Here is a 26,963-nt window from a genome sequence, read left to right on the forward strand (position 1 = left end):
CTGAATAGTAAGTGAAGGGATGACCTATAATCCGATTGATTGAGACAGAGAGGTGATTACAAAAAACAAAAATAAAATGGTGCTGGAGACAAACCAAATAGCTGGAATAATATGATATGTATAAGAGTCATGTGTCGAGATTCGAACAAAAGTAACAGGTAATCGAAAACTGTACAAACTAATCAAGGTAGAGAGATCACAACAAGTTACCAAGGTTTTGGTGTCAAAACAGGGCATAAGGAAGATTTTGCAAATACAGAACAATTTGGTGGGGTCACATGTAGCAGGAAATGAATGCAAGATCACGGTTGAGGCTGTCTTCATGAGTACAGAACTTGGCTATCAGTCTCTGCTCAGGGAGGCGATGGCCTAGTAGTATTATCACTGGACTGTTAATCCAAAGACCCAGATCATGTTCTGGAGACCCTGGTTTGAACCCCGCCATGGCAGATGGTGGAATTTGAACTCAGTAAATATCTGGAATTAACAATCTAATGAAGACTGTGAATCCATTGTCGATTGTTGGAAAAACCCATCTGGTTGACTAATGTCCTTTAGGGAAGGAAACTGTCATCCTTACCTGGTCTGGTTTCAGACCCACAGCAATGTGGTTGACTCCTAACAGCCCTCTGGACAATTGGGGAGTGTTGTGCAGTGACCGTTTATCCGTTGTTGTAGCATCTGCAGGGTTTCACCAATATATCATGCCTTGGGGCATCCTTGCCTGCAGCGTATGAGGAGAACAGAGTTGACTGAGTCACATGAATATCTGCTGTGTACGTGGTGGCTGGTGTTCCCACATGTGATGGTAGTCTCCATGTCAGTGATCTGCATGCCTTGCAGAGGTTGCTGTGGCAGAGTTGTGAGGTATTGTCCTAAAGGCTGGGTAATTTGCTCCAAATAATGGTCTGTTTAAAGTTTGGCAGTTGTTTGAAGGTGAGAAGTGGAGGCGGAGGATAATCTTGGTGAGATGTTCCTCATCATCAATGTCATGTTGAAGACCGTGAAGAAAATGGCGTAGTTTCTCCACTCCAGGGAAGTTGTAGACAACGACGGGTACTGTATCGGTCGTGTCTTGTGTTTGTCTTCTGAGGAGGTCACAGTGGTTTTTTTGCTGTGGCATGTAGGTACTGGTGATCAATGAGTTCAGCATCAGATCCATTCTCATGAGGGTGTTTTTCAGCGTCTGTCGCAGTCTTCCTCTTCTGAGCAGATCGTGTGGATGGGCAGGGCTTGTCCACAGGAGATAGCTTCTTTAACATGCTTAGGGTGGAAGCTTCAGCAGTGCAGCATCATGAGGTTATCCATGGGCTTGCAGTAGAGTGAGGTATTGATGTGTCCATCCCTGATGGAGATGCGTGGGGCCGAGAATGAGACTGATTCTGAAGAATAGAGAGATAGTGGGATGACACTTGTTGATATCATTTTGTAGCCATTTCTGTGATTCCTCGCCATGAGTCGAAAGGAAGAAAATGTTGTTATGGAGTCATAGAGTCCTATGGAGACAGGCCCTTCAGCCCAAATTGGTCGATGTCAAAATGCCCATCCACGCTAACTCCATTTCCCTGCACTTAGCCCATATCCTTCTAAACCATCCCTATCCATATATTTGTCCAAATACTTTTTAAATGTTGTTAATGTATGCACCTCAACCACATCTGCTGGCAGCTCATTCCATTTACATATGACCTTCTGTGTAAAAAAAGATGCCCCTAGGATCCCATGTATTCTTTCTCCTCTTCCCTTAAGCTGATGCAGTCTGTATCTGAGATAGTAAGAATTGCCAATGCTGGAGTCAGTGATCACACAGTGTGGAACTGGAGGAACACAGTAGGCCAGGAAGCATCAGAGGAGCAGGCAAGATGACATTTTGGGTCCCGACTGGAAATGTCAGTTTTCCTACTCCTCCAATGTTGCCTGGCCTACCGTGTTCCTCTAGCTCCACACTGTATCTAATGTGTAGTGTTGGTTGAAGGTCCTGGGCAGCAGCAAATTTTTAAATTTTTGTTCTTGATGCATCTGTTTAATTTTTAAAATGCAATTTCTTTATTCTGCAATGGACAGGTCTCTGCTGGCAAGTGCAGATGAGCGTATGATCATCCTAAATTGGTTGTTAGTGGAATTCTTAAGACACTAGGGATTGTTTAGCAAATGCTGTGCAATTGAGGATTTGCATCTACATCAATTATTATATTCTGAGCCTTTCACAAAAGTGCTTGTTGAGTATAGTCCGTACTATTGCTTATTGCAGACAACTATACGATCTGCTAGTCTTTGTAGGATGTACAACCCAAATCACATTGGTGCCTGAAGTTCATATACCATGTCACTCAGTGGAATGGTCAGTAGAACATTTGCTTGGCTTAATGAATCTCTTGGACACTGAATTAAGGTGATTGACCTTAGCTCATGATCATTCCACCAGGGGGAACAGCATCGAATCTGACCACACACCTCATTACTTTGGTCACTTGATAAACTGTTTTGTCCTTGCAATGGTTTCAACAAGGTTGTTTCAACTTTTGGAGAATATTCTGGGATTTGCCTCAGGTAACGCTACAATCAGAGTACACCTGGAAGCAAGCCATATAGTTGTCATATGGTCAGTGCACTGTTGCAGCATGTGCTGAATTGTTACCTTTCTGTGTATCTGGCTAATTGCCCAAGGAGCTTCTGTGGAGCATCTGGAAAGGGTGCAGGATGAACCCCACCACTCCTGCTCTTCTCTCTCACTCCATTTCTCTCTCACTCCTTTTCTCTCTTCACCCTTTCTCACACCATTCATCCAAAAGCTTTGAGAGTAATGACTGTGGGATAAATTTTGCAGTTGTTTTAATGGATGAAAACTTCTGTACGCCTGATAGGCAGCTGGCTTTTCTTCACACTTTCTTAGTTTTTGTGGTCTGCAAGGACATGTTAATTGTCCAGCCCTATTCACCCATTATAGAGTAATTGGGTACAACAGTGTGACCATTGTAGGGGAGAGGCAAGAACTGGCCAGTTGCTGTGAAACTGAATGAGCTGGTATGAACATTAGAGAATGACATGGCAATCTGGCAGCTTCAAGATCACACTTTCTGAGGCCAGTTGTTAATTCCACAATTGCTGTGCTTCTAATTCTAATCATGTTGGTGAAAACTAGAATCCTGGCAGCTGTTTCCTCCCGAATGCACTGGCCACAGTACCTCATCTTCTTCTCATGAGTTCTGGAGCTCAGTATGGGCCTGCCCTCAACCAATGCATCAAATCTTTACCAGACTTGTGGAGTGCACCAGAGCTGACCTTCGTTCCCTTTCTCAGTAGCTCGGTGAGTCTGAGCTCACTTACCTTGTGAAACGAATACCGCACAGAGCAGGAGTCAATAGTGTGATCATGCACTCTCTGTCAATCAGTGCAAGAGAGATTGTTGGGATCACTGATTGGGCCAGTCATCAAGAGAGCTATTTTTCTGTTTTCCAATCTGAATGGCTACAAGCTCCTCTAACCCTTTAACACACTTCATTTAATGCTGGTTTGGAGTGATTGATAGAAGACAGTAATTGTAATCTGGTGATTTGACAGACACAGAGAAATGCATCATGGTCTGTGTAAGCATGTCAAAAGCACTTTGAAAGCACAATAATGATTTGAAGGTTCTCATCAGATTTCAGATTCGTAGCCAATTAGATTTCCTAAAACAAAACAACCAACTGCTGTAACTGTAAAGGAGAAAGTACAAGAAATTCCACTTGAAAATCTTATCCAATGATTGGCTTGTGAGCCCTGACGACTGGATGAGACAAGATCACTCAGACACACTTGATGAAATACAGAAACACAGAACACATCGCATTCTGAGTCATCTCAGTTCGGTAACTGAGATTTGCGACACTGTGAGTCATTAATTGGATAACAAGCCTCAGAACACAGATTGCATCTAAGTAGCTGGGAAGGATTGCAAGCAGCAAGTGGGCTTCGGAGATGCCAATTAGAATCCAGAAGAAATCGATTGCAGAAGAAGGTGACAAATAATTCCCAAACCTTGTTTAGCTGTAGCCTTGTACCTGACAAGTGAAATGTCTCACACTGTCTTGAATGCCTTGTTGGCAGCATTGTAAGCCATGCCACACTGGTATATGGCACCTGGCCTCCTCCCCAGCAGACGATATGCTATGATCCTGTCCCCTTACTATGTCCATTTATGACAAGAGTCCAAAACCCCTCCCATCCTTTGTGTGCAGAAGTGTTTCCTATTTCACGAGTGGCTCTAATATTTAAAATTTAATTATGAAATTATTATGGGGAGGTGATGGCCTAGTGGTATTATCGCTAGACTATTAATCCAGAGACCCAGATAGTGTTCTGCGGACCTAGGTTCAAATCCCACCACAGCAGATGGTGGAATTTGAATTCAATAAAAATATCTGGAATTAAGAATCTAATGATGACTGTGAATCCATTGTCAATCGTGGGGAAAAACCCATCTGGTTCACTAATGTCCTTAGGGAGGTAAACTGCTATCCTCACCTGATCTGGCCTACATGTGAATTCAGATCCGCAACAGTGTGGTTGTCTCTTTACTGCCCTCTGGGCAATTAGGGATGAGCAGTAAATGTTGCCTAGCCAGCGACGTCTCCATTCTGTGAATGAATAGGAAAACAAAAATTACAGAGATAATGGGAACTGCAGATGCTGGAGAATCCAAGATAACAAAGTGAAGCTGGATGAACACAGCAGGCCAAGCAGCATCTTAGGAGCACAAAAGCTGACGTTTCGGGCCTAGACACTTCATCAGAGGGGCTCTCTGATGAAGGGTCAAGGCCGGAAACATCTGCTTTTGTGCTCCTAAGATGCTGCTTGGCCTGCTGTGTTCATCCAGCTTCACACTTTGTTATCTTGGGTTCTCTAGCATCTGCAGTTCCCATTATCACTGTAATTTTTGTTTTCCTATTCATTCGGAGATAATGGGAACTGCAGATGCTGGAGAACCCAAGATAACAAAGTGTGAAGCTGGATGAACACAGCAGGCCAAGCAGCATCTTAGGAGCACAAAAGCAGACATTTCCGGCCTTGACCCTTCATCAGAGAGCCCCTCTGATGAAGGGTCTAGGCCCGAAATGTCAGCTTTTGTGCTCCTAAGATGTTGCTCAGCCTGCTGTGTTCATCCAGCTTCACACTTTGTTAACAAAAATTACACTGCAAGAAGAGGCCAATTTATCAAAAGTGTCTGTGTTGGCTCCCGCACTGAGAATCTCACCCAGTGCCATTCTCCTGCATTCTCCTTGTAATACAGTACATTCCTCCTTTTCAAATAACCATATAATTCCCTTTCGAGTGAAATCACCTCTACCACACTCTCAGGCATTCCAGATCTGAACCACTCGCTGTGTGAAAAAATTTTTCTCATACTACTTTTGCTTTTTTTTGCCAATTACTTGAAGTGTGGATCTTCTTATTCTTGATTTTCCAACCATGGGGGCTGTTTCTTACTATCTGCTCCAAGTCCCTCATAATTATGAACAACTTGATCAGGTCTCTTCTTAGCCTTCTTTTCTCTACAGAAAACAGCCCCAGCTTCTCTAATCTGTGTTCAAAACTGAAGCTCTTCACCCTGAAACCAAAATATGCACCACTCTGAAACTTGCCAAGCAGAGTAATGTGCACCTCTCAATCTATCCTGTTTGTTCTGAAGTCTAATCTGTTCTTGTTCCTCGTGTCTATTACGCTGAGACCCAAAACAAAGTATTCCAAATGGATGGGACAAAAACTACCCCTCACACGCTTCAAATAGCGCTGAATATGAGGTATGAAGATACTTCATATGTAACATGAGGATGATTCGTATTGGATTCAAAATATACCTTTGTTTCTGCCTCCAGTTGCCCCCAGAGTGCAGAATTTCCCCGGCACTTTTTTTCTTTTGTATGTCAGAACCCCCCTATCTGCAGTAGTTTGCTTTACTTATAGCGTAGGACAAGCTTTACTCAGTTTCTAACCCTGTGCTGAATTTGTCCTGGAGATGTTGAAGGAGACAGAGTATTTTATTATCTAGCCCCAAGGTGTACCTGTCCTGCAAGTGTTTGATGATGACAGTGTAGATGGAGTTTTACTCCGTATCGAATCTCATGCAATGCCTGTCCAGGGAGTGTTTGACACTTCGTGTCAGCCGCAAACCCTCAGTAAGATCGTCTCAAACAGAACTGGATTTCAAGATGGTGGTGGAGTAGGGCTTCTAAGCTGGAGCTTGTCCCCTGCTTCTATTTATTTTTCGATTTTTCCTTTTTTTTTCCTTTCTATGTACCTCTCATCCTTGGACAGCATCGGTGGCAGTGAACTGAGGCCTCTTGCAGACTCAAGTTGAAGCCAGTCAAGATGGCGGCAGAGTAGTAGCGCAGTATGTGTGTACCTGAGCCCAGGAGCCCAGAGCTAGTCTGCTCTGTCAGCTTTTGCATTCTTCCTTTCTCTAGCTTTGATTTTCCCTGAAACCTCACTTTACCATCTGTAGAAAGCATGGACAGCATCAAGGTGATCAGCATGCCTGAAGCAAGGTTTGTTCCCGGCGGCTATGGCCGTGGAGGGAGCAAGGTTTGTGCTCTTGACAGTGGCAGAGGAAGGCACGTTTGGGCCCAGTACCCAGTGAAGGGACCGATAACTTCAGCAACAACTGCATTGCCGATCTTGGCCCAGCACAGCCTCATGGTGACGGCATTGTCAGTTGAGACAAAATGGAGCCAAAGAATGACGACGTGATTCTGCAGCAGTGCTGCAGGGACTAGACTCAAAGCTGGCTGGCTGCTGGTGTAGTTCTCAGTGTCAGGTGGAAGAGCCTGGATCCAGGCCCATGGCTAAGCACTTAAGAAGGACTGTAATGTTGAAATTTTAACTTCATTTCTTTATTTTTCCACTTTACACCTACGATTTTGTACCCAGGCACCTTTGTACCTCAGATGGTACTGGAGAATGGTGACTTTGTACAATTTTCACTGTGCTCCAGCATCCTAGTACTTGAGTACATGTGACTGTAAAACCTGATTCTAATTCTTGATAGGGACAGTGTGCAGGGAGCATTACTCTGTATCTAATCCTGCGCTGCACCTGTCAAGATAATAAAATGTGAGGCTGGATGAACACAGCAGGCCAGCAGCATCTCAGGAGCACAAAAGCTGACGTTTCAGGCCTAGACCCTTCATCAGAGAGGGGTTGGGGAGAGGGAACTGGAATAAATAGGGAGAGAGGGGGAGGCAGACCGAAGACGGAGAGAAAAGAAGATAGGTGGGGAGGTAGGGAGGGGATAGGTCAGTCCAGGGAAGACGGACAGGTCAAGGAGGTGGGATGAGGTTAGTAGGTAGGAGATGGAGGTGCGGTTTGGGGTGGGAGGATGGGATGGGTGAGAGGAAGAACAGGTTAAGGAGGCAGAGACAGGTTGGACTGGTTTTGGGATGCAGTGGGTGGAGGGGAAGAGCTGGGCTGGTTGTGTGGTGCAGTGGGGGGAGGGGACGAACTGGGCTGGTTTTGGGATGCGGTGGGGGAAGGGGAGATTTTGAAGCTGGTGAAGTCTACATTGATACCATTGGGCTGCAGGGTTCCCAAGCGGAATATGAGTTGCTGTTCCTGCAACCTTCGGGTGGCATCATTGTGGCACTGCAGGAGGCCCATGATGGACATGTCATCTAAAGAATGGGAGGGGGAGTGGAAACGGTTTGCAACTGGGGGGTGCAGTTGTTTGTTGTGAACCGAGCGGAGGCGTTCTGCAAAGCAGTCCCCAAGCCTCCGCTTGGTTTCCCCAATGTAGAGGAAGCCACACCGGGTACAGTGGATGCAGTATACTACATTGGCAGATGTGCAGGTGAACCTCTGCTTAATGTGGTTGGTCATCTTGGGGCCTGGGATAGGGGTGAGGGAGGAGGTGTGGGGGCAAGTGTAGCATTTCCTGCGGTTGCAGGGGAAGGTGCCAGGTGTGGTGGGATTGGAGGGCAGTGTGGAGCGAACAAGGGAGTCGCGGAGAGAGTGGTCTCTGCGGAAAGCAAACAAGGGTGGGGATGGAAAAATGTCTTGGGTGGTGGGGTCGGATTGCTGATGGCGGAAGTGTCGGAGGATGATGCGTTGTATCCGGAAGTTGGTGGGGTGGTGTGTGAGAACGAGGGGAATCCTCTTTAGGCAGTCATGGCGGGGGCGGGGTGTGAGGGATGTGTTGCGGGAAACGTGGGAGACGCGGTCAAGGGTGTTCTCGACCACTGTGGGGGGAAAGTTGCAGTCCTTGAAGAACTTGGACATCTGGGATGTGCGGGAGTGGAATGCCTCATCATGGGAGCAGATGCGGCGGAGGAATTGGGAATGGGGATGGAAGTTTTGCAGGATGGTGGGTGGGAGGAGGTGTATTCTAGGTAGCTGTGTGAGTCGGTGGGCTTGAAATGGACATCAGTTACAAGCTGGTTGCCTGAGATGGAGACTGAGAGATCCAGGAAGGTGAGGGATGTGCTGGAGATGGCCCAGGTGAACTTGAGGTTGGGGTGGAAGGTGTTGGTGAAGTGGATGAGCTGTTCGAGCTCCTCTGGGGAGCAAGTGGCGGTGCCGATACAGTCATCAATGTAACGGAGGAAGAGGTGGGGTTTGGGGCCTGTGTAGGTGCGGAAGAGGGACTGTTCCACGTAACCTACAAAGAGGCAGGCATAGCTGGGGCCCATGCGGGTGCCCATGGCCACCCCCTTAGTCTGTAGGAAGTGGGAGGAATCGAAAGAGAAGTTGTTGAGGCTGAGGACGAGTTCGGCTAGGCGGATGAGGGTGTCGGTGGAGGGGGACTGGTCGGGCCTGCAGGACAGGAAGAAGCGGAGGGCCTTGAGGCCAACTGCATGCGGAATGCAGGTGTATAGGGACTGGACGTCCATGGTGAAAATGAGGTGTTGGGGGCCAGGGAATTGGAAGTCCTGGAGGAGGTGGAGGGCGTGGGTGGTGTCACGGACATAGGTGGGGAGTTCCTGGACCAAAGGGGAGAAAATGGAGTCCAGATAGGTGGAGATGAGTTCGGTGGGGCAGGAGCAGCCTGAGACGATGGGTCGACCAGGGCAGGCAGATTTGTGGATTTTGGGAAGGAGATAGAAACGGGCCGTGCGGGGTTGGGGAACAATGAGGTTGGAGGCTGTGGGTGGGAGGTCCCCTGAGGTGATGAGGCCATGAATGGTGTTGGAGATGATGCTTTGGTGCTCGGGTGTGGGGTCATGATCGAGGGGGCGGTAGGAGGTGGTGTCGGAGTGTTGGCGTCTGGCCTCGGCGATGTACAGGTCAATGCGCCATACCACTGCGCCTCCCTTGTCTGGGGGTTTGATGGTGAGGTTGGAGTTGGAGCAGAGGGCTGCCCATTCTGCGGGGGAGAGGTGAGAGGGGTGGAGAGGTTGAGGCGGTTAATGTCTCGACGGCAGTTAGAGATGAAGAGGTCGAGGGAGGGTAGGAGGCCTGGGGGTGGTGTCCAGGAGGAGGACTTGTGTTGGAAGCGGGTGAAGGGGTCAGTGGAGGGAGGGTTAGGTTCCCGGTTGAAGAAGTAGGCATGGAGGCGAAGACGGCGGAAAAACTGTTCTATGTCCAATCGTGACTGGTATTCGTTGATGTGTGGTTGTAGGCGGACAAAGGTGAGCCCCTTACTAAGGACTGACTGTTCGTCCTCAGTTAGTGGGAGGTCTGGGGGGATTCTGAAGATGCGGCAGGGTTCAGTGTGACTGTCTTCTCTGGGGATGCTGGCTGTGGAGGTTGTGGTCGGAGCGATGAGGTCGTCGGCCGTGGGCGGGGTTCCGTCGGCGTCGGCCGTGGGCGGGGTGCAACTGCAGGAAATGCTACATTTGCCCCCACACCTCCTCCCTCACCCCTATCCCAGGCCCCAAGATGACTTTCCACATTAAGCAGAGGTTCACCTGCACATCTGCCAATGTGGTATACTGCATCCACTGTACCCGGTGTGGCTTCCTCTACATTGGGGAAACCAAGCAGAGGCTTGGGGACCGCTTTGCAGAACACCTCCGCTCGGTTCGCAATAAACAACTGCAACTCCCAGTTGCAAACCATTTCCACTCCACCTCCCATTCTTTAGATGACATGTCCATCATGGGCCTCCTGCAGTGCCACAATGATGCCACCCGAAGGTTGCAGGAACAGCAACTCATATTCCACTTGGGAACCCTGCAGCCCAATGGTATCAATGTGGACTTCACCAGCTTCAAAATCTCCCCTTCCCCCACCGCACCCCAAAACCATCCCAGTTCGTCCCCTCCCCCCACTGCACCATACAACCAACCCAGCTCTTCCCCTCCACCCACTGCATCCCAAAACCAGTCCAACCTGTCTTTGCCTCCCTAACCTGTTCTTCATCTCACCCATCCCTTCCTCCCACCCCAAACCGCACCTCCATCTCCTACCTACTAACCTCATCCCCACCTCCTTGACCTGCCCGTCTTCCCTGGACTGACCTATCCCCTCCCTACCTCCCCACCTCTACTCTCCTCTCCACCTATCTTCTTTTCACTCCATCTTCGGTCCGCCTCCCCCTCTCTCCCTATTTATTCCAGAACCCTCACCCCATCCCCCTCTCTGATGAAGGGTCTAGGCCCGAAACGTCAGCTTTTGTGCTCCTGAGATGCTGCTTGGCCTGCTGTGTTCATCCAGCCTCACATTTTATTATCTTGGATTCTCCAGCATCTGCAGTTCCCATTATCACTGCACCTGTCAAGGAAGTGTTTGATGGGACATTCTACATTTTGTGCCAGTGAAATGGTACCACAGTAGAGTTGTTCCTTAATGTAACTCAGCACCTTCACAGAAGAGGAGAGAAAATCAATAGAATGTGTTTTGTGTAGTTGTGAGTGAGTTCGTAGCCATGAGTAAGCTGTGAGTTTGGCATCTCACTGCGGACCAGTTTACTGCCTCATCCCACATGATTGGATCATGTCCATGAACTGGTTGTAATTCTGCCTGATAGTTGGTATTTTGGTCCTGTGTTTTGAAAGAGAGTTGATTGTAATATCAGCAGCAAGAACCTTATGTTCATTACCCAGCCATATATATTCATCTCCTTGCCCAGGATCAGGCAGTACTCCCTAAAAGAATCCCACACACAATTGAATGCTTATACCAAGGATTTACTTAGGATTCCTGGTAAAGAAATCTCAGCAGCTTTTCCAAAACAGATTGGTCATGGTTTCTAGGTTTCTTTTAGCTCAGCTTGTTTCCATCTTTGTCAAAATAGAAGGGACAGTTTTGACCAATTCCGACAGTTTTGACCAATTCTGAGGCTGAATTCTTTCACACCTGTAACCAGGACATTGTTCAGGCATTATTGCCTTTTTGGGACAAATAGAATTTTCAGCCTTTTTGATAGTTCTGTAGACCTTCCTTTATCTGACCTGTGGCTGTGGTTATACTTTTAAAATAAATTATTGACTGATTTCTGAAGGATAGGAACATATTATATAGACTTGTTGAGAGACCAAGTTCAATTAGTACTAATCTCCAAAGTGCTACAAATTTCTACTTTTCCTCCCAGAAACCCCTGCCTAGCATATCTGCACTACTTTATCAAGGGGGTTTAGAAATGGACATTAATGTTGATTCAGCCAGCAAAGCTTGCAATGCAAGAATGACTGGAAGCTGGATGGCTCAGTGGTTAGCACTGCTGCATCACAGTGCCAGGGACCCAGGTTCAATTCTATTCTTGGGCTCTCTGATGAAGGGTCTAGGCCCGAAACGTCAGCTTTTGTGCTCCTGAGATGCTGCTTGGCCTGCTGTGTTCATCCAGCCTCACATTTTATTATCTATTCTTGGGCGATTGTCTGTGTGGAGTTTGCACATTCTCCCCATGTCTGCCTGGGTTTCCTCCAGGTGCTCCGGTTTCTTCCCACACTTTTCTCCCAAAGATGTGCAGATTAGGTGGACTGGCCATGCTAAATTGCTCGTAGTGTTCAGGGGTGTGTAAGTTAAGTGGATTAGCCGTGGGAAATGCAGGGTTACAGGGAAAGAGGAGTGAGTCTGGGTGGGATGCTCTTTGGAGGGGCAGTATGGACTTGTTGGCTGATTGGCTTGTTTCCACACTGTAGGGATTCTGTGATATGATTAGAACATGAAAGAGAGAGAATCGGTACTACAAATTCTCTACCTTCTCCTATGAGTAGACACAGCACTAACCACTGAGGCTGAATTTGCACCCCATCCACTCATGATCTAAATCCTGGACACAGGATCGTTTCACTCTTGAGACTAGGGAAGTAATTCCGTTATGGGCCAGTGTTGTTGGGAGTTATTGACCTGTGCAGTTAGGGCTCAGTGATGTCAGGGTCAGCATTGTGAGGGTCACCAACAATGTGATCTGAGGTCAGTGATACTTACAGCCAATATTAGCAGTGATGTTAATGGCCAGTATGGTTAGTGTTTGGACCAGTGATGTTAGCGGTCAGTGAAATCAGGTGCCAGTGATGTTGGGGATCATCGACAGTAACACCAGGAATCAGTAATGTTGGAGCTAATGGTTAGATGTGGGTACTGTTCAGTTTATCATTGATTATTTTCCCCCTTGAGTCAGTGTATTGTTGAATCAGTTGTGGATGGAACTAATCGAGTTGACTGACTGGTGAAATTCTCCAAACTATTTCCTATAAAAAAAATTTGGAAATTTGATCATTGTAGTAAAGCTGTTAAAATAATTAATTTGCCAGAAGCTACTTTTTGAGCAGTAATTGGAGGAATTGGATTTTGGCACAAGACCTTGCTCACTGTGCATAGTTTTAAGAGGCAGGGATATCCCAGTTCAGTTTATTTTTAATACAGCTCCTAAAAATCTCTCACTTTTTCCTGTGGCTTTTCCTTTACTTCTTTAGATTTTTTTTTTCATCGTCTGTGCCTCTGCATTTAGAAGTATGTAATATCCAATGAACCAACCCAATCCTGCACCTTCATGTGGTTTATCCTCACTCTGTCATAGTTCCAATATCTCTCCCACTTCCCTCTTTCTCTCTTCCTTTTCCAGCTCTTGCAGCTTTCATTCTGCAGAACTGATTTGTGCGTGGTCTCATTCGCTTTGGTTGATTGTGCAGAATGTAAGAACTTAGAATTGTAAATTTTTGAGAGAACAAGATACAACAAACTTCCAAAAACATTTCCCAACTACCTCCTCACCGTGAGACTGAATTTCTTCTCTCTGTCAGTCTCTCTCTCCATTCTTGTTTGACTTTAAAAATATGCCTACACTTTTAAAACAGATTCCTTTGGCTTTGGGGCATCCTGAGAGAGTAAAACACGTTGGACATTTACAAGTTGTTCATCTCAGCAAAGCTGTTGTCAAACTGTATGAATTTTATCTAATATCACCTTAGCAGCTAGTGCATTCAATGTTGCATAAGCTCAGCACCAGGCGACACAGTGGTATATCTGCTTCCTGGATGAGGAGGTGATCTGGCAAAGCTCAGTACTCTTTATAAGTACTGCAGGTTGGAAAGCCTGGTGCTTTGAAAGACGTAGGCTTTGCCTGGTCACGTTTTCAGCTGGATGAGGGGGAAGCTGTGGCTCATTGGTGATGTTACTGGGCTAGTGACTCAGAAACAGTGGGGAAATGGTTTCAACTACTGTGAATTTAAATCCAATGAATAAATCTGGAACTAAAGTTTACCTCATGGTAATTATTACAGCCATTGTTAGTTGTCATAAAAAATATCAGGTTGACAGATCTCATTTAGCAGAGGAAATTGGCCACCTTTACTTGGTCTGGCCTACATATGGCATTTTATTTCTTTGTATCCTACAGTTGTATAAGTGAATGAGATTGGTTTTATTGGCAAACCCTTGAATAGCACAGAGTCATTTGTTCATTGTGTAAGTTTGATGCTCAATAGGATGCGTCAAAGCTATTCTGTGGGATATTGGCATCCCTGACCAAATCATTTCTTGCCATACATTGGCCAAACTCATTGAAGGCCCCAAAAGCAGTCACTTTTTGTCCTGAACAGTGCCCAGTCTACCTTGCATTACCCTGGAGGGGAGAAGTGTCTCAAATTTTGATCAACAGGTGAAGTGAGCTGCTTCAAACTGCTAGTAGGCAATAGCAACATAAGTAGTGTTCACCATTAACAGGATACCACTGCTCAAAAGTCATGCTGCTTGTCACATAGATGAATAATGTGGTTTGTGAATTTCAGCGCCTCTGTGATGCCAGATATGTGGACCATATGTCCTACAGACTGGCAGATCATATCAAACAGAATGTTCATTCGACGGTTACAAAAAGCAAAGTACTGTCTGAACCCACAAGCACCCACTAGCAAGTCGGTATCCGACATTAGATGTCATTACAACTAGCCAGGATCTGGCAATAATTCTGAATGTGCGAGGAATGATGCTGACAAACACTCTAAGATTATCAGTCAGGATCACAGCATGTCATACTTGCATATTCTGGAAGCTACATTTATAAATACTCAAGAACTGTTCTTTGTAGATAGATGGAATGTGAACATGCACTGTGCCAGTTCCAGTTCAACAAATTAGGTGATAACTGTTTGCTGGTTCATTTTTGAATGCAATGCCTTGATCAAGAGTCAACCACCTTACTTCTAAATTTAAACAAAACTTGATGGTTAACTGTAGGGCATCATTAACTGACTCATTAGTCATGCAACTTCAATCAATCAGCCTTTCATGGTATCACCCCTCACTACATTTGTAATCTCCTCCATGTCTGTACCCCTCATTGACTCTGTAACCTCCTCCAGCATTCCCACACTGTCTGCATAACTTTTGTCACATCCGTATTGCCTTCATTCTACCATTGATGGCTATGCATTCAGTTGCCAATACCCTTAACTCAGAAAGTGCCTCGTTTAACCTCTCCAATTCTAGTTGCTCCTTTAAGACACTCATTAAAAAGAGTCTTTTAACCAAACATTCAGTTGCCTCTATGTCTGTGGCTTGGAGTCAACTTTGGTTTAATTACAACTGTGTGAAGTGATTTGGGAGCTCCATAATGTTGAAGGAAATACATTAATGTTAATTGTTGTTTTAACCAAAATACTGCAGATGTTGACAATCTGAAATTAAAACAGCAAATGCTTCACAGGTCCGAGAACATCTGTCAAGAGTCATGAAGTTAAAGTTTCAGCTCAGTGTCCCATTCTCAGATTATTTATTTTTGTAGTGAATGTATAAATTCTCATTTCTGCTGTTTCATTTAATTAGCCACGTTTAGTAAACTTGCACCAGGTGGGTCTGTTCAAATAGTTTTGCTACAGTTGCCTTTGCTGTTTCTGTCTGAAGGTCCTATAACTACAAAAATAGAAAGTGCATTTGGCCTGCTTTCAGTTTGCCTGTTGCTCAATCATTTTACCTCGTCTGAACATCTAGAGCATACTTTTGATTCGGTTCCAGCTGTTTAACTGTTGCTCTCATTCATTAGAAGCTTTTTACCTGGCTCTAATATAAAAATATCCTTGGGCGGAACAGACTGTACTCTCAGTCTTCCCAGCACTGGTATCTGGGCGAGAATTCAGTACACTCACAGGGAATGAAAGTCTGGTGTGATTCAAGGCCATTTAATAAGGTTATTGGTAAAAATAGGGTGGGAGAATAAATATCAGGGAAAAGAAATCAGGAGTGGGAGTGGCCTACAGTCACCGAGTTGGAAGACAAAGTACAGGGGTCCCCTGGTTTATGAACATCCAAATTAGGAACTCTACAAGTACAGTCCTATACAGGGGTGTAACTTTAAAGATCTGACTTATGAACATTTCCTGTAATTATAAGCCACTACTTTATAATTATAACCCATTATAATCCATCGTGGGAACAAATTAACACATAACCAGACTCCAGAACAGATTTTTTGAAGAATGGTCTAGGCCCGAAACATCAGCTTTCCTGCTCCTCAGATGCTGCTTGGCCTGCTGTGTTCATCCAGCTCCACACCTTGTTATTCCAGAACAGAATCTCTTTGCAACCCAGGGACTACCTGTATAGAAGAAGAAATACTGGGTGCTTGCAATAAATGAATGGCAATAATCATAGAGGTCTGGATCTGCAGACAAGTTGAAAGTATGAGATTAGCAGTAGTAGCCTACTTTAGGAGTTCAGACTGCTTCTGAGATAGTTTCTTTAAGCAGTGCATTTTTGAAACAACCAGCGAACAGGTCATGTTGGATTTGATGCTTTGTCAATTAATGATCTCAGAGTTAAGACATTCTTAAGTAGCAGTAACCACAATACAATTGAATTTAACATTCAGTTTAAAGGGCAGATGATTAGGTCTAATAACTAGTATTTTTTTAAATTAAATAAGGGCAACTGTATGGAAATAGAACAGAAACAGAAGTTGCTGGAAAAGCTCAGCAGGTCTGGCAACATTTGTGAAGTAAAAATCAGAGTTAACGTTTCAGGTCCAGTGACTCTTCCTCAATATGTGCTGGCTTAGCTAGCAACACCCTCATCCTCTGAATGAATAAAAAAGACAAACTTAAGAAATAAATCATATGACTGTCAAAATTGTTATCACATAGTGTGCCATAACACACTACGGCATGTTGGCTCAGTGGTTATCACTGCCACCATACAGCGCCAGGGACCAGGGTTCGATTCCACCCTCCGGTGACAGTCTGCGTGTGTGGAGCTTGCACATTCCCCCCATATCTGTGTGGGTTTCCTCCGGGCACTCTGGTTTCCTCCCACAGTCCAGACATGTGCAGGCTAGGTGGATTGGCCATGCTAAATTGCTTATAGTGTCTAGGAAAATGCAGGGATAAGGTCTGTGTGGACTCAATAGGCTGAATGATCTGCTTCCACACTGCAGGGATTCCATGGTCTATTCAATGATCTATGATCGGCAGATGAGGTGATTAGTCAGAATATGAAGAACAGTAGAGAATGACTAAAAGGTTAATCTGAATGGAAAGAAATTAGAACATGATAAGTAGTTAGCCAAAAAAATGAAAATGGATAGCAAACATTTCTAGAGGTATTTTAAAAAATTAGAATTAAATAAAGTGAGTGTTGGTTCTTGCGAGAGTGAGAATGAGGAATTAAAAGTAGATAATAAGAAAATGACAGGTGAAACAATCAAATATTTGCTTCTTTGTTTAACACAGAGGACACAAGAACCATTCCAGTAGAAGCTGGATATTTGGAGATGGGAAGGAGACAGGAAATTTGTGAAATTACAATCACCAGGGAAGTGATAGCAACCAAACTGTACTGCAGGGGAATCTAATCTAAACAAAAAACTGATGGAGCTTCATAAATAAAAACTGAAATAACTGTGGATGCTGTAAATCAGGAACAAAAACAGAAGTTGCTGGAAAAGCTCAGCAGGTCTGGCAGCATCTGTGAAGAAAATCAGAGTTAATGTTTCAGGTCTGGTGACCTTTCCTCAGAACTGATTGTAGCTAGGAAAATGTCAGATTATATGCAGAAGACAGGGTGGAGGGAGGAGGTCTGAAGTAAACGATAGATGGGGATTGAGACCAAAGAGGGAGAAGAACGGATGGACAGACAAAGAAGTTGATAACAACCTGGCTAGGACGGTGAATGGCTGTTAATGGGGATTGTTGGTCTAACAATAAGTAGTATGTGAAGGCACACTATGTGATAACAAGGCTGGTATATGGGGTAGGGGCTAGGACATAGGAGAATTCAGGCCCTAAAATTATTGAACTCAATATTGAGTCCAAATGGCTGCAGGGTCTCCAGGTGGAAAATGACATGCTGTTCTTCCAGCTTGCGCTGAGCTTCTCTCACAGTGCAGCAAGCCAAAGACAGAGATATTGCCCAGGGAACAGTGTGGTGTGTTAAAGTGGCAGGTAACTGGAACCTCAAAGTCTTTTCCTCAAGCAGGACGTAGATGTTGTCTGAAGCGGTCACCCACTCTATGCTTCATTTCCCCAATGTAGAGGAGACCACATTGTGAGCAGTGAATGCAGTAGACAAGATTGTGGGAAGTGCAGCTAAAGTGTTGGGGATGTTTGGGCGTTTGGATATTGGGGATGGAGGATGTAAATCGGCAGGTTTTACACCTTCGGCAGTTGCAGGGGAAGTTGACATGGGGCTGTGGGGCGAGGGATGTGTGGGGGGTGGTGCGTTGTTGGGAGTAAAGGAAGATTTGAACCAGGGTATCCCGGAGAGAACAGTCCCTATGGAAGGTGGACAAGGGAGGGGAGGGGAATATGTGTCTCATGGTGGCATCTCGCTGGAGGTGGCAGAAATGGCACAATGATCTTCTGGATGTGGATGCTGGTGGGATAATAGGTAAGGACAAGGGGAATCCTACCGCTTTTGTGAGAGGGTGAAGAAGAGGTGAAGGCGAAAGTGTGGGAGATGGGTCAGACTCTGTTGAGGGCCCTGTCAGTAAAGTTGCTGGTGAATTCTTATTTGACGAAGAAGGTGGGCATTTTGGAGGTTCTTTTGTCGAAGTTGCCTCATCCAAAAATATGCGACAGAGACAGAGGAACTGAGAGGAAAGAATAGCATCATTGCAGGAAGCAGGGTGCAAGGATGTATAGCCCATATAGCAGTGGGAGGTGAAAGTGAAGGCAGATAGAAATTGGAAAAACAAAATCAATGAACTTTTCCAAATGATGAGAGAGGGAAGCAGAACCAGTAATATATCGACATATCGGAGAAAAGGTTATGGGTGGGGACCGGAATAGGACTGGAACAAGGTATATTCCATGTAGAAGAACGAAGAAGCAGGCATAGCGGGGGCCCATGTGTGTACCCATGGCCATCCCTCTGAGCTGTAGAATAGGAGAGGAGTTAAAAGAGACGTTGTTGAGGGTGAGGACGAGCTCCAGTTTGCAGGCTCCAGCTACCTACTCTTTACCATGGACGTGCAGTCCCTTTACATGCCCTCCCCTACCAGGATGGTCTCAGGGCTCTCCGCTTCTTCCAGGAGCAAAAGCCTAACCTGTTCCCACCCACCACCACCCTCCCCAACTTGGCTGAGCTTGACTTCAGCCTCAACAACCTCACTTTATAAGAATATAATACCTCATAATGTACTGAGCAATATTATTGCACTCATCCAGAACAGGGTCACTGTCATTCCAAGATAATAAAATGTGAGGCTAGATGAACACAGCAGGCCCAGCAGCATCTCAGGAGTACAAAAGCTGACGTTTTGTGCCTAGACCCTTCATCAGAGAGGGGGATGGGGTGAGGGTTCTGGAATAAATAGGGAGAGAGGGGGAGGCGGACCGAAGATGGAGAGAAAAGAAGATAGGTGGAGAGGAGAGTATAGTTGGGGAGGTAGGGAGGGAGGGTATAGGTCAGTCCAGGGAAGATGGACAGGTCGAGGAGGTGGGATGAGGTTAGTAGGTAGGAGATGGAGGTGCGGCTTGGGGTGGGAGGAAGGGATGGGTGAGAGGAAGAGCAGGTTCGGGAGGCAGAGACAGGTTGGACTGGTTTTGGGATGCAGTGGGTGGAGGGCAAGAGCTGGGTGGTTGTGTGGTGCAGTGGGGGGAGGGGACGAACTGGACTGGTTTTGGGATGCGGTGGGGGAAGGGGAGATTTTGAAGCTGGTGAAGTCCACATTGATACCATTGGGCTGCAGGGTTCCCAAGCGGAATATGAGTTGCTGTTCCTGCAACCTTCAAGTGGCATCATTGTGGCACTGCAGGAGGCCCATGATGGACATGTCATCTAAAGAATGGGAGGGGGAGTGGAAATGGTTTGCAACTGGGAGGTGCAGTTGTTTATTGCGAACCGAGCGGAGGTGTTCTGCAAAGCGGTCCCCAAGCCTCCGCTTGGTTTCCCCAATGTAGAGGAAGCCACACCGGGTACAGTGGATGTGGTATACCACATTGGCAGATGTGCAGGTGAACCTCTGCTTAATGTGGTTGGTCATCTTGGGGCCTGGGATAGGGGTGAGGGAGGAGGTGTGGGGGCAAGTGTAGCATTTCCTGCGGTTGCAGGGGAAGGTGCCGGGTGTGGTGGGGTTGGAGGGCAGTGTGGAGCGAACAAGGGAGTCACGGAGAGAGTGATCTCTCCGGAAGGCAGACAAGGGTGGGGATGGAAAAATGTCTTGGGTGGTGGGGTCGGATTGTAGATGGCGGAAGTGTCGGAGGAGGATGCGTTGTATCCGGAGGTTGGTGGGGTGGTGTGTGAGAACGAGGGGGATCCTCTTTGGGTGGTTGTGGCGGGGGCGGTGTGTGAGGGATGTGTTGCGGGAAATGCGGGAATCACCTGGGCCATCTCCAGCCCATCCCTCACCTTCCTGGACCTCTCAGTCTCCATCTCAGGCAACCAGCTTGTAACTGATGTCCATTTCAAGCCCACCAACTCCCACAGCTACCTAGGGTACACCTCCTCCCACCCACCCTCCTGCCAAAATTCCATCCCCTATTCCCAATTCCTCCGCCTCCGCCGCATCTGCTCCCACGATGAGGCATTCCACTCCTGCACATCCCAGATGTCCAAGTTCTTCGAGGACCGCAACTTTCCCCCCGCAGTGGTCAAGAACGCACTTGACCGCATCTCCCGCATTGCCCGCAACACATCCCTCACACCCCGCCCCCGCCACAACCGCCCAAAGAGGATCCCCCTCGTTCTCACACACCACCCCACCAACCTCCGGATACAACGCATCATCCTCCGACACTTCCGCCATCTACAATCCAACCCCACCACCCAAGACATTTTTCCATCCCCACCCTTGTCTGCCTTCCGGAGAGATCACTCTCTCCGTGACTCCCTTGTTCGCTCCACACTGCCCTCCAACCCCACCACACCCGGCACCTTCCCCTGCAACCGCACGAAATGTTACACTTGCCCCCACACCTCCTCCCTCACCCCTGTCCCAGGCCCCAAGATGACTTTCCATATTCAGCAGATGTTCACCTGCACATCTGCCAATGTGGTATACTGCATCCATTGTACCCGGTGTGGCCTCCTCTGCATTGGGGAAACCAAGCGGAGGCTTGGGGGCCGCTTTGCAGAACACCTCCGCTCGGTTCGCAATAAACAACTGCACCTCCCAGTCGCAAACCATTTCCACTCCCCCTCCCATTCTTTAGATGACATGTCCATCATGGGCCTCCTGCAGTGCCACAATGATGCCACTTGAAGGTTGCAGGAACAGCAACTCATATTCCGCTTGGGAACCCTGCAGCCCAATGGTATCAATGTGGACTTCACCAGCTTCAAAATCTCCCCTTCCCCCACCGCATCCCAAAACCAGCCCAGCTCTTCCCCTCCACCCACTGCATCCCAAAACCAGTCCAACCTGTCTCTGCCTCCCTAACCTGTTCTTCCTCTCACCCATCCCTTCCTCCCACCCCAAGCCGCACCTCCATCTCCTACCTTGTAACCTCATCCCACCTCCTTGACCTGTCTGTCTTCCCTGGACTGACCTATCCCCTCCCTACCTCGTCACCTATACTCTCCTCTCCACCTATCTTCTTTTCTCTCCATCTTTGGTCCGCCTCCCCCTCTCTCCCTATTTATTCCAGAACCCTCACCCCATCCCCCTGTCTGATGAAGGGTCTAGGCCCGAAACGTCAGCTTTTGTGCTCCTGAGATGCTGCTGGGCCTGCTGTGTTCATCCAGCCTCACATTTTATTATCTTGGATTCTCCAGCATCTGCAGTTCCCATTATCACTATCATTCCATATCAATGAGTCTCTGAAACTATGAAGATATCCTGATATGTGTGTTTGAGCAGAATTATTAATACTGTTACAATCTGTGAATTTCTGAGCCTATTGCAGCACTGTTACTCATCTGACTAGTAATGTTTGGGTTTATGTCGCATTTTTCTCCACATTCTCATTGACTGTAGTTGATGATTGCACCAGGTCACTTCGGTCAGAGACCTTGCCCACATAACGTGCCAGCTCAGCTTTCAGTTCCCTTATTTGTTTGCAAGTTTATGTTACGCTTTTAAAAAGGAAACATTTTTCAGCTTGGCTGTGCTCATTACTCCAACAAGAGTGATCTGCTTGTGAGTAGATTAGATAAGGCACATGTACTATGTACAGATACTGGGTAAATGTGCCATCTTTATGTGCTGCACGTATATGTATCACGTGTATATACTGCATGCAATGTGTGGTTCAGCTATGTACACACGCTGTGTACATTTGCCATGCATATGTATCATTTACATGCACCATGTACATATGTCAAATGGCCAGGTGTTCACAAGGTTGAAGTGTTGCTGTACAAATTGATTCAAGACAGTTATGTTAAGAAGTAATTATAGTTAAATGAATAATAGGCTCAGAAATTCACAGATTATAACACAAAGCCTAACCAAGTATTTACACAGTTGCATTGAGAGAGAGCTGCATTGTCAGAGGGCTACTACTGAGGAAGTACTGCACGGACAAAGGGTCAATGGGTCAGTACTGAGGGAGCACTGCACTGTCAGAGGGCCAGTACTGAGGGAGTCCTGCACTGTCAGAGGGTCAGTACTGAGGGAGCACTGCACTGTCAGAGGGCCAGTACTGAGGGAGTCCTGCACTGTCAGAGGGTCAGTACTGAGGGAGCACTGCACTGTCAGAGGGCCAGTACTGAGGGAGTCCTGCACTGTCAGAGGGTCAGTACTGAGGGAGCACTGCACTGTCAGAGGGCCAGTACTGAGGGAGTCCTGCACTGTTGAAAGGTTAATACTGGGGGAGTGCTGCACTGTCAAAGGGTCAGTGCTGAGGAAGTGCTGCACTATTGGAAGGTCAGTATTAGGGGAGTGCTGCGACTGTCAGAGGTTCAGTGCTGAGGGAGAGTTCCATCATGAAATGGCCATAGAAACATGGACTTAGGAGTATGTTGTTTGCTCCTTCAAATGTACTCAAGCATTCTCTAAATCATAACACAGTTGTGGTCTCAGCTCCACTTTCCAGCCTGTCACCTATAATCTCAGTTATTTGCCCATCTGGCCCAGAGGTGGGGTCACAGGGTTTGTCATGGAGTTCCCTAGGCATCAGAATTTGGACTCTTACTTTTCATGAAATGCACCAATGGTCTACGCCCTGGCGTAGATATGAAATTTGGAAGCATTGTGGACAGTAAGGACTTTAGAAGGTTGTAGACAAGTTTGTTGTTTAAGCAGATTGATGGTGAGAGACAGTATAAACTGAAGAGTGCAGGGGCTATTTCTGTGCACAAATCATTGAAAATGGAAGAATATGAAGCTGGATGAACACAGCAGGCCAAACAGCATCTCAGGAGCACAAAAGCTGACATTTTGGGCCTAGATCCCTCATCAGAGAGGGGGATGGGGAGAGGGTTCTGAAATAAATAGGGAGACAGGGGGAGGCGGGCCGAAGATGGATGGAGGAGAAGATAGGTGGAGAGGAGAGTATAGGTGGGGACGGGATAGGTCAGTCCAGGGAGGACGGACAGGTCAAGGAGGCAGGATGAGGTTAGTCTGCCCGCCTCCCCCTCTCTCCCTATTTATTTCAGAACCCTCTCCCCATCCCCCTCTCTGATGAAGGGTCTAGGCCCAAAACGTCAGCTCTTGTGCTCCTGAGATGCTGCTCGGCCTGCTGTGTTCATCCAGCTTCACACTTTGTTAGCTTGGATTCTCCAGCATCTGCAGTTCCCATTATCTCTGATTGAAAATGGCAGAACAGTTTGAGAGCAGCTGCTAAAGTTTACAGTATCCTCAGCATTGTTATCGATGGATAGACCTCAACAGGAGGGGGTTATGCTAAACTTAGATAAAACACTATTTCATTAGCAACTAGCATATCACATCTGCTTCTGTGTGCAACACTTTAGGAAGAATATGAATGCATTCAAGAGAGTGCAGAAATGATTCATGTGATGATTGCAGGGATGAGGAGTTTAAGTTCCATGATTTGATTGGAAAAACTGGGAATGTACAGTTTAGTGTAGTTGAGAGGAGATCTAATTGAAGTATTCAAACTCATGAGAGGTCTGAGCAGAATTTATGGAGAAGACATAAACAGGGCACACATTTAAAGTAATTAACAAAATAAAGTGATAAGAAAATCTTTGTCATACAGTGAGTGATTAAAGTCTGGAATGCACTCCAAGTGTAGGCAGGTGCAATCCAATTGTTCTAAAGCAAATTAGATGGCTATTTGAAAAGGAAGAATGTGCAGCATTAGGGGGATAATTTAGGAGAACACTGAGGGAACTGTTCATTCAGAGAGCCAGCACAGCCATGATTGGTCAAATGCCCTATTTCTGCACTGTAACAATTGTGCGATTCTAGAATTCTCTCTTAGACAACTCCGAATAAAAGCCCCATTCCTGAAGACCCATGGCAAATACTGACTGTGCACCAATAGGAACCCAGCAAATAGTGACTCATTCCTAAAGATACCCAGAAAATAGTGACCACATTTCTGAAGACTGTGGTTTTCTTCTTGTTCCTCAAAGTTAGGTTTAGAAAGAGAGATCAGGCAAGAGTACTTGGGTGGTGAAAATCTTGGCAGTTTATGGGCCCTTTGGGGTGCAGCTGCCAATATAATTGGATCTGGACAGCGTACTTTAGGAGTTTCTTCTGCAGCTGTGAAAAGCGGGTGTGGTAATGAGATCAGTGCTGGGAAGAATGTGTTCTGTGAAAGGTAACCTTTCTGTCTCATTTCCTTTTACTCAATGCAGCTGATGCCCACTGTGCTGAAGCTCATGAAGGCGATTTGAGCAGTGTTGTTAGAATTGGAGTTAGTTATTCAGGAATGAAATCAGGAAAAACTCCTTCAATCAAGGAATATGGCAATCTGGAAATGCCTCACACAAACATCTGTGGACATTGCGAGTTGATAGGAACTTTAATTGCAAATAATTAAATCTCATTGTTTAAGGCCATTAATAAATATGAAACATTTGATGACAATTGGATTTGGAAACTATTAATCCATGAATGGTGGAAAGGATTTGCTGAATAGCTATTCCTATTCCTATTCCTATTCCTGTAGTCAGCAGAACATAACAATGAGATTTATGTACATGTTCTAGGCACAGATTGCAGGGTGTTGAAATCAAGGAACCTGTTGACCACAGTCTGACTCTCTGGTCATTTCCAATTTTTAGACAGGGAAGAAGACCCTGGATGAAAGGCGATCAAGCCTGGATGCAGAGATTGACTCATTGACCAGTATCTTGGCTGATCTGGAGAGCAGCTCACCCTATCAGCCCCGCCCTCGACAGGTAAGGAATATGTCAAAGGAGTTGCTTCATGCATATGTGATGATTGGAATTGTATCAAATCAGGTATGTGCCTTTGAGTGACCAGACTCGTGGTGCACTGTCATTCCTCATTGGCTTTAGTCAAGAACATTACAGGCTGTGAATTTTACTGTAGTTTCTTCTCCTGCCATGTCATGTTATCACTTCAGAAGAACAAAAGAATTTGGCTGACCCCAAGAGTTTGATGAGAAACCAACCTCGCAACCAGCGATAATACCACTAGGCAATTATCGCTGGACTGTTAATCCAGAGATCCAGATAACATGCTGGGGACCCAGGTTTGAATCCCACCTTGGCACATGGTGTAATTTGAGTTCAATAATATATCTGGAATTAAGGATCTAATGATGACCATGAATCCATTGTTGACTGCCATAAAAACCCACCTGATTCACTAATGTCCTTTAAGCAAGGAAACTACCATCCTTACCTGGTCTGGCCTATGTGTGATCCAATCCCATAGCAATGTGGTTGAGTCTGGGCAATTGGGGATTGGCAATAAATGCTGCTTAGTCCTCATCCCGTTAATGAATAAAGAAAGCAAAAACAAGACAGGTAGTTTGTTGAAGAGGAGTCTGGTTGAATGAGAGCAGCCCCTAATCGAGGACAAGGGGTCATGTTCTCTTTAAAACAACAGCATTTCTCAAATTAATTCCAACCGGACTAAAACTAACCCACTATAATTCAAGAAATAATTCTGATTTTTCATTTCCCCTTGCTTGAAGGTGGTGACTCTCGCTAGATGCAGATTTGAGCATTCTCCATTAATGTATTTTCATGCAAAAAGTGGCTCATTATTCCCACTTCCTAGATATTTGTAATATTTATCCTCCTGTGTAAGACCAGTCCATAGTTGTCATCAGGACATTTAAGCTCAGGAACTAAACAAATCTCTTGCTTGGGATTGGAGTAGTTCACATCAGATGAACCTTGTGACTAATTTACTGTCAGGCTAGCAGCCCAACTGGAAAAGAACTAAATTGAGGAACTGGTGCACAGAATAGATGCAAAGTAACATTTGCACCATACAGATGCAAGGCAATGGCCATCTCTAATAAGAGATGATCCAACCACTGCCCCTTGACATTTAACGGCATTCCTATCATTGAATCCCCCACTGTCAACATCCTTGGAGTTACCATGGACCAGAAACTCAACTACTTTGGCGATATGAACATGGTGGCTACAAGAGCAGATCGGACGTTAGAAATACTATGGTGAGTAACGCACCTCCTGACTGCCCAAGGCCTGTCCACCATCTACAAAGCACAAGTCAGGAGTGTGATAGAAGACTCCCCATTTGTCTTTTTCCATGCAACTTCAACAACACTCAAGAAGCTTGACACGATCTACGACAAAGCAACTGGCTTGATTGACACCACATTCACAAGCATCCATTTTCTCCACTACTGATGCTCAGTAGCAGCAGTATGTATTATCTACAAGATGTCCTGCAGAAAATCACTAAAGATCCATAGACAGCACCTTTCATACCCATGGCCACTTCCATTTGGAAAGACAAGGGCAGCAGATACAATGGAACACCACCACCTGCAAGTTCATCTCCAAGCCACTCATCATCCTGACTTGGAAGTATATCATCATTCCTACACTGTCGCTGGGTCAAATCCTGGAATTCCTTCCCTAAAGGCATTGTGGGTCATCCTACACCATGTGGACTGCAGTGGTTCAAGAAGGCAGCTCACCACCTCCATGAGGGAAACTAGGGATGGGCAATAAATGCAGGCAAAACCAGCAATGCCCATGTCCCACAAGTGAATAAAAAACAGCAAACTTTCGTCTAGACTGCCCCCATCAGC

The 26,963-nt window shown here is 46.1% G+C and overlaps 1 protein-coding gene across 8 annotated transcripts in view; it reads left to right on the forward strand.

The window, feature by feature from the left end:
- lpp (LIM domain containing preferred translocation partner in lipoma) overlaps nt 1-26,963 on the forward strand; it is a 371,701-nt gene that overhangs the window by 234,853 nt on the left and 109,885 nt on the right. For all 8 annotated transcript variants that reach the window (XM_048542845.2, XM_048542847.2, XM_048542849.2 and 5 more), the window contains one exon: nt 24,988-25,104. In XM_048542845.2, the coding sequence (XP_048398802.1) occupies nt 24,988-25,104 (117 nt within the window). The remainder of the gene's footprint in view (nt 1-24,987; nt 25,105-26,963) is intronic.

This window comes from Stegostoma tigrinum, chromosome 14 (assembly GCF_030684315.1).
Source record: "Stegostoma tigrinum isolate sSteTig4 chromosome 14, sSteTig4.hap1, whole genome shotgun sequence".
Lineage (NCBI taxonomy): Eukaryota > Metazoa > Chordata > Chondrichthyes > Orectolobiformes > Stegostomatidae > Stegostoma > Stegostoma tigrinum.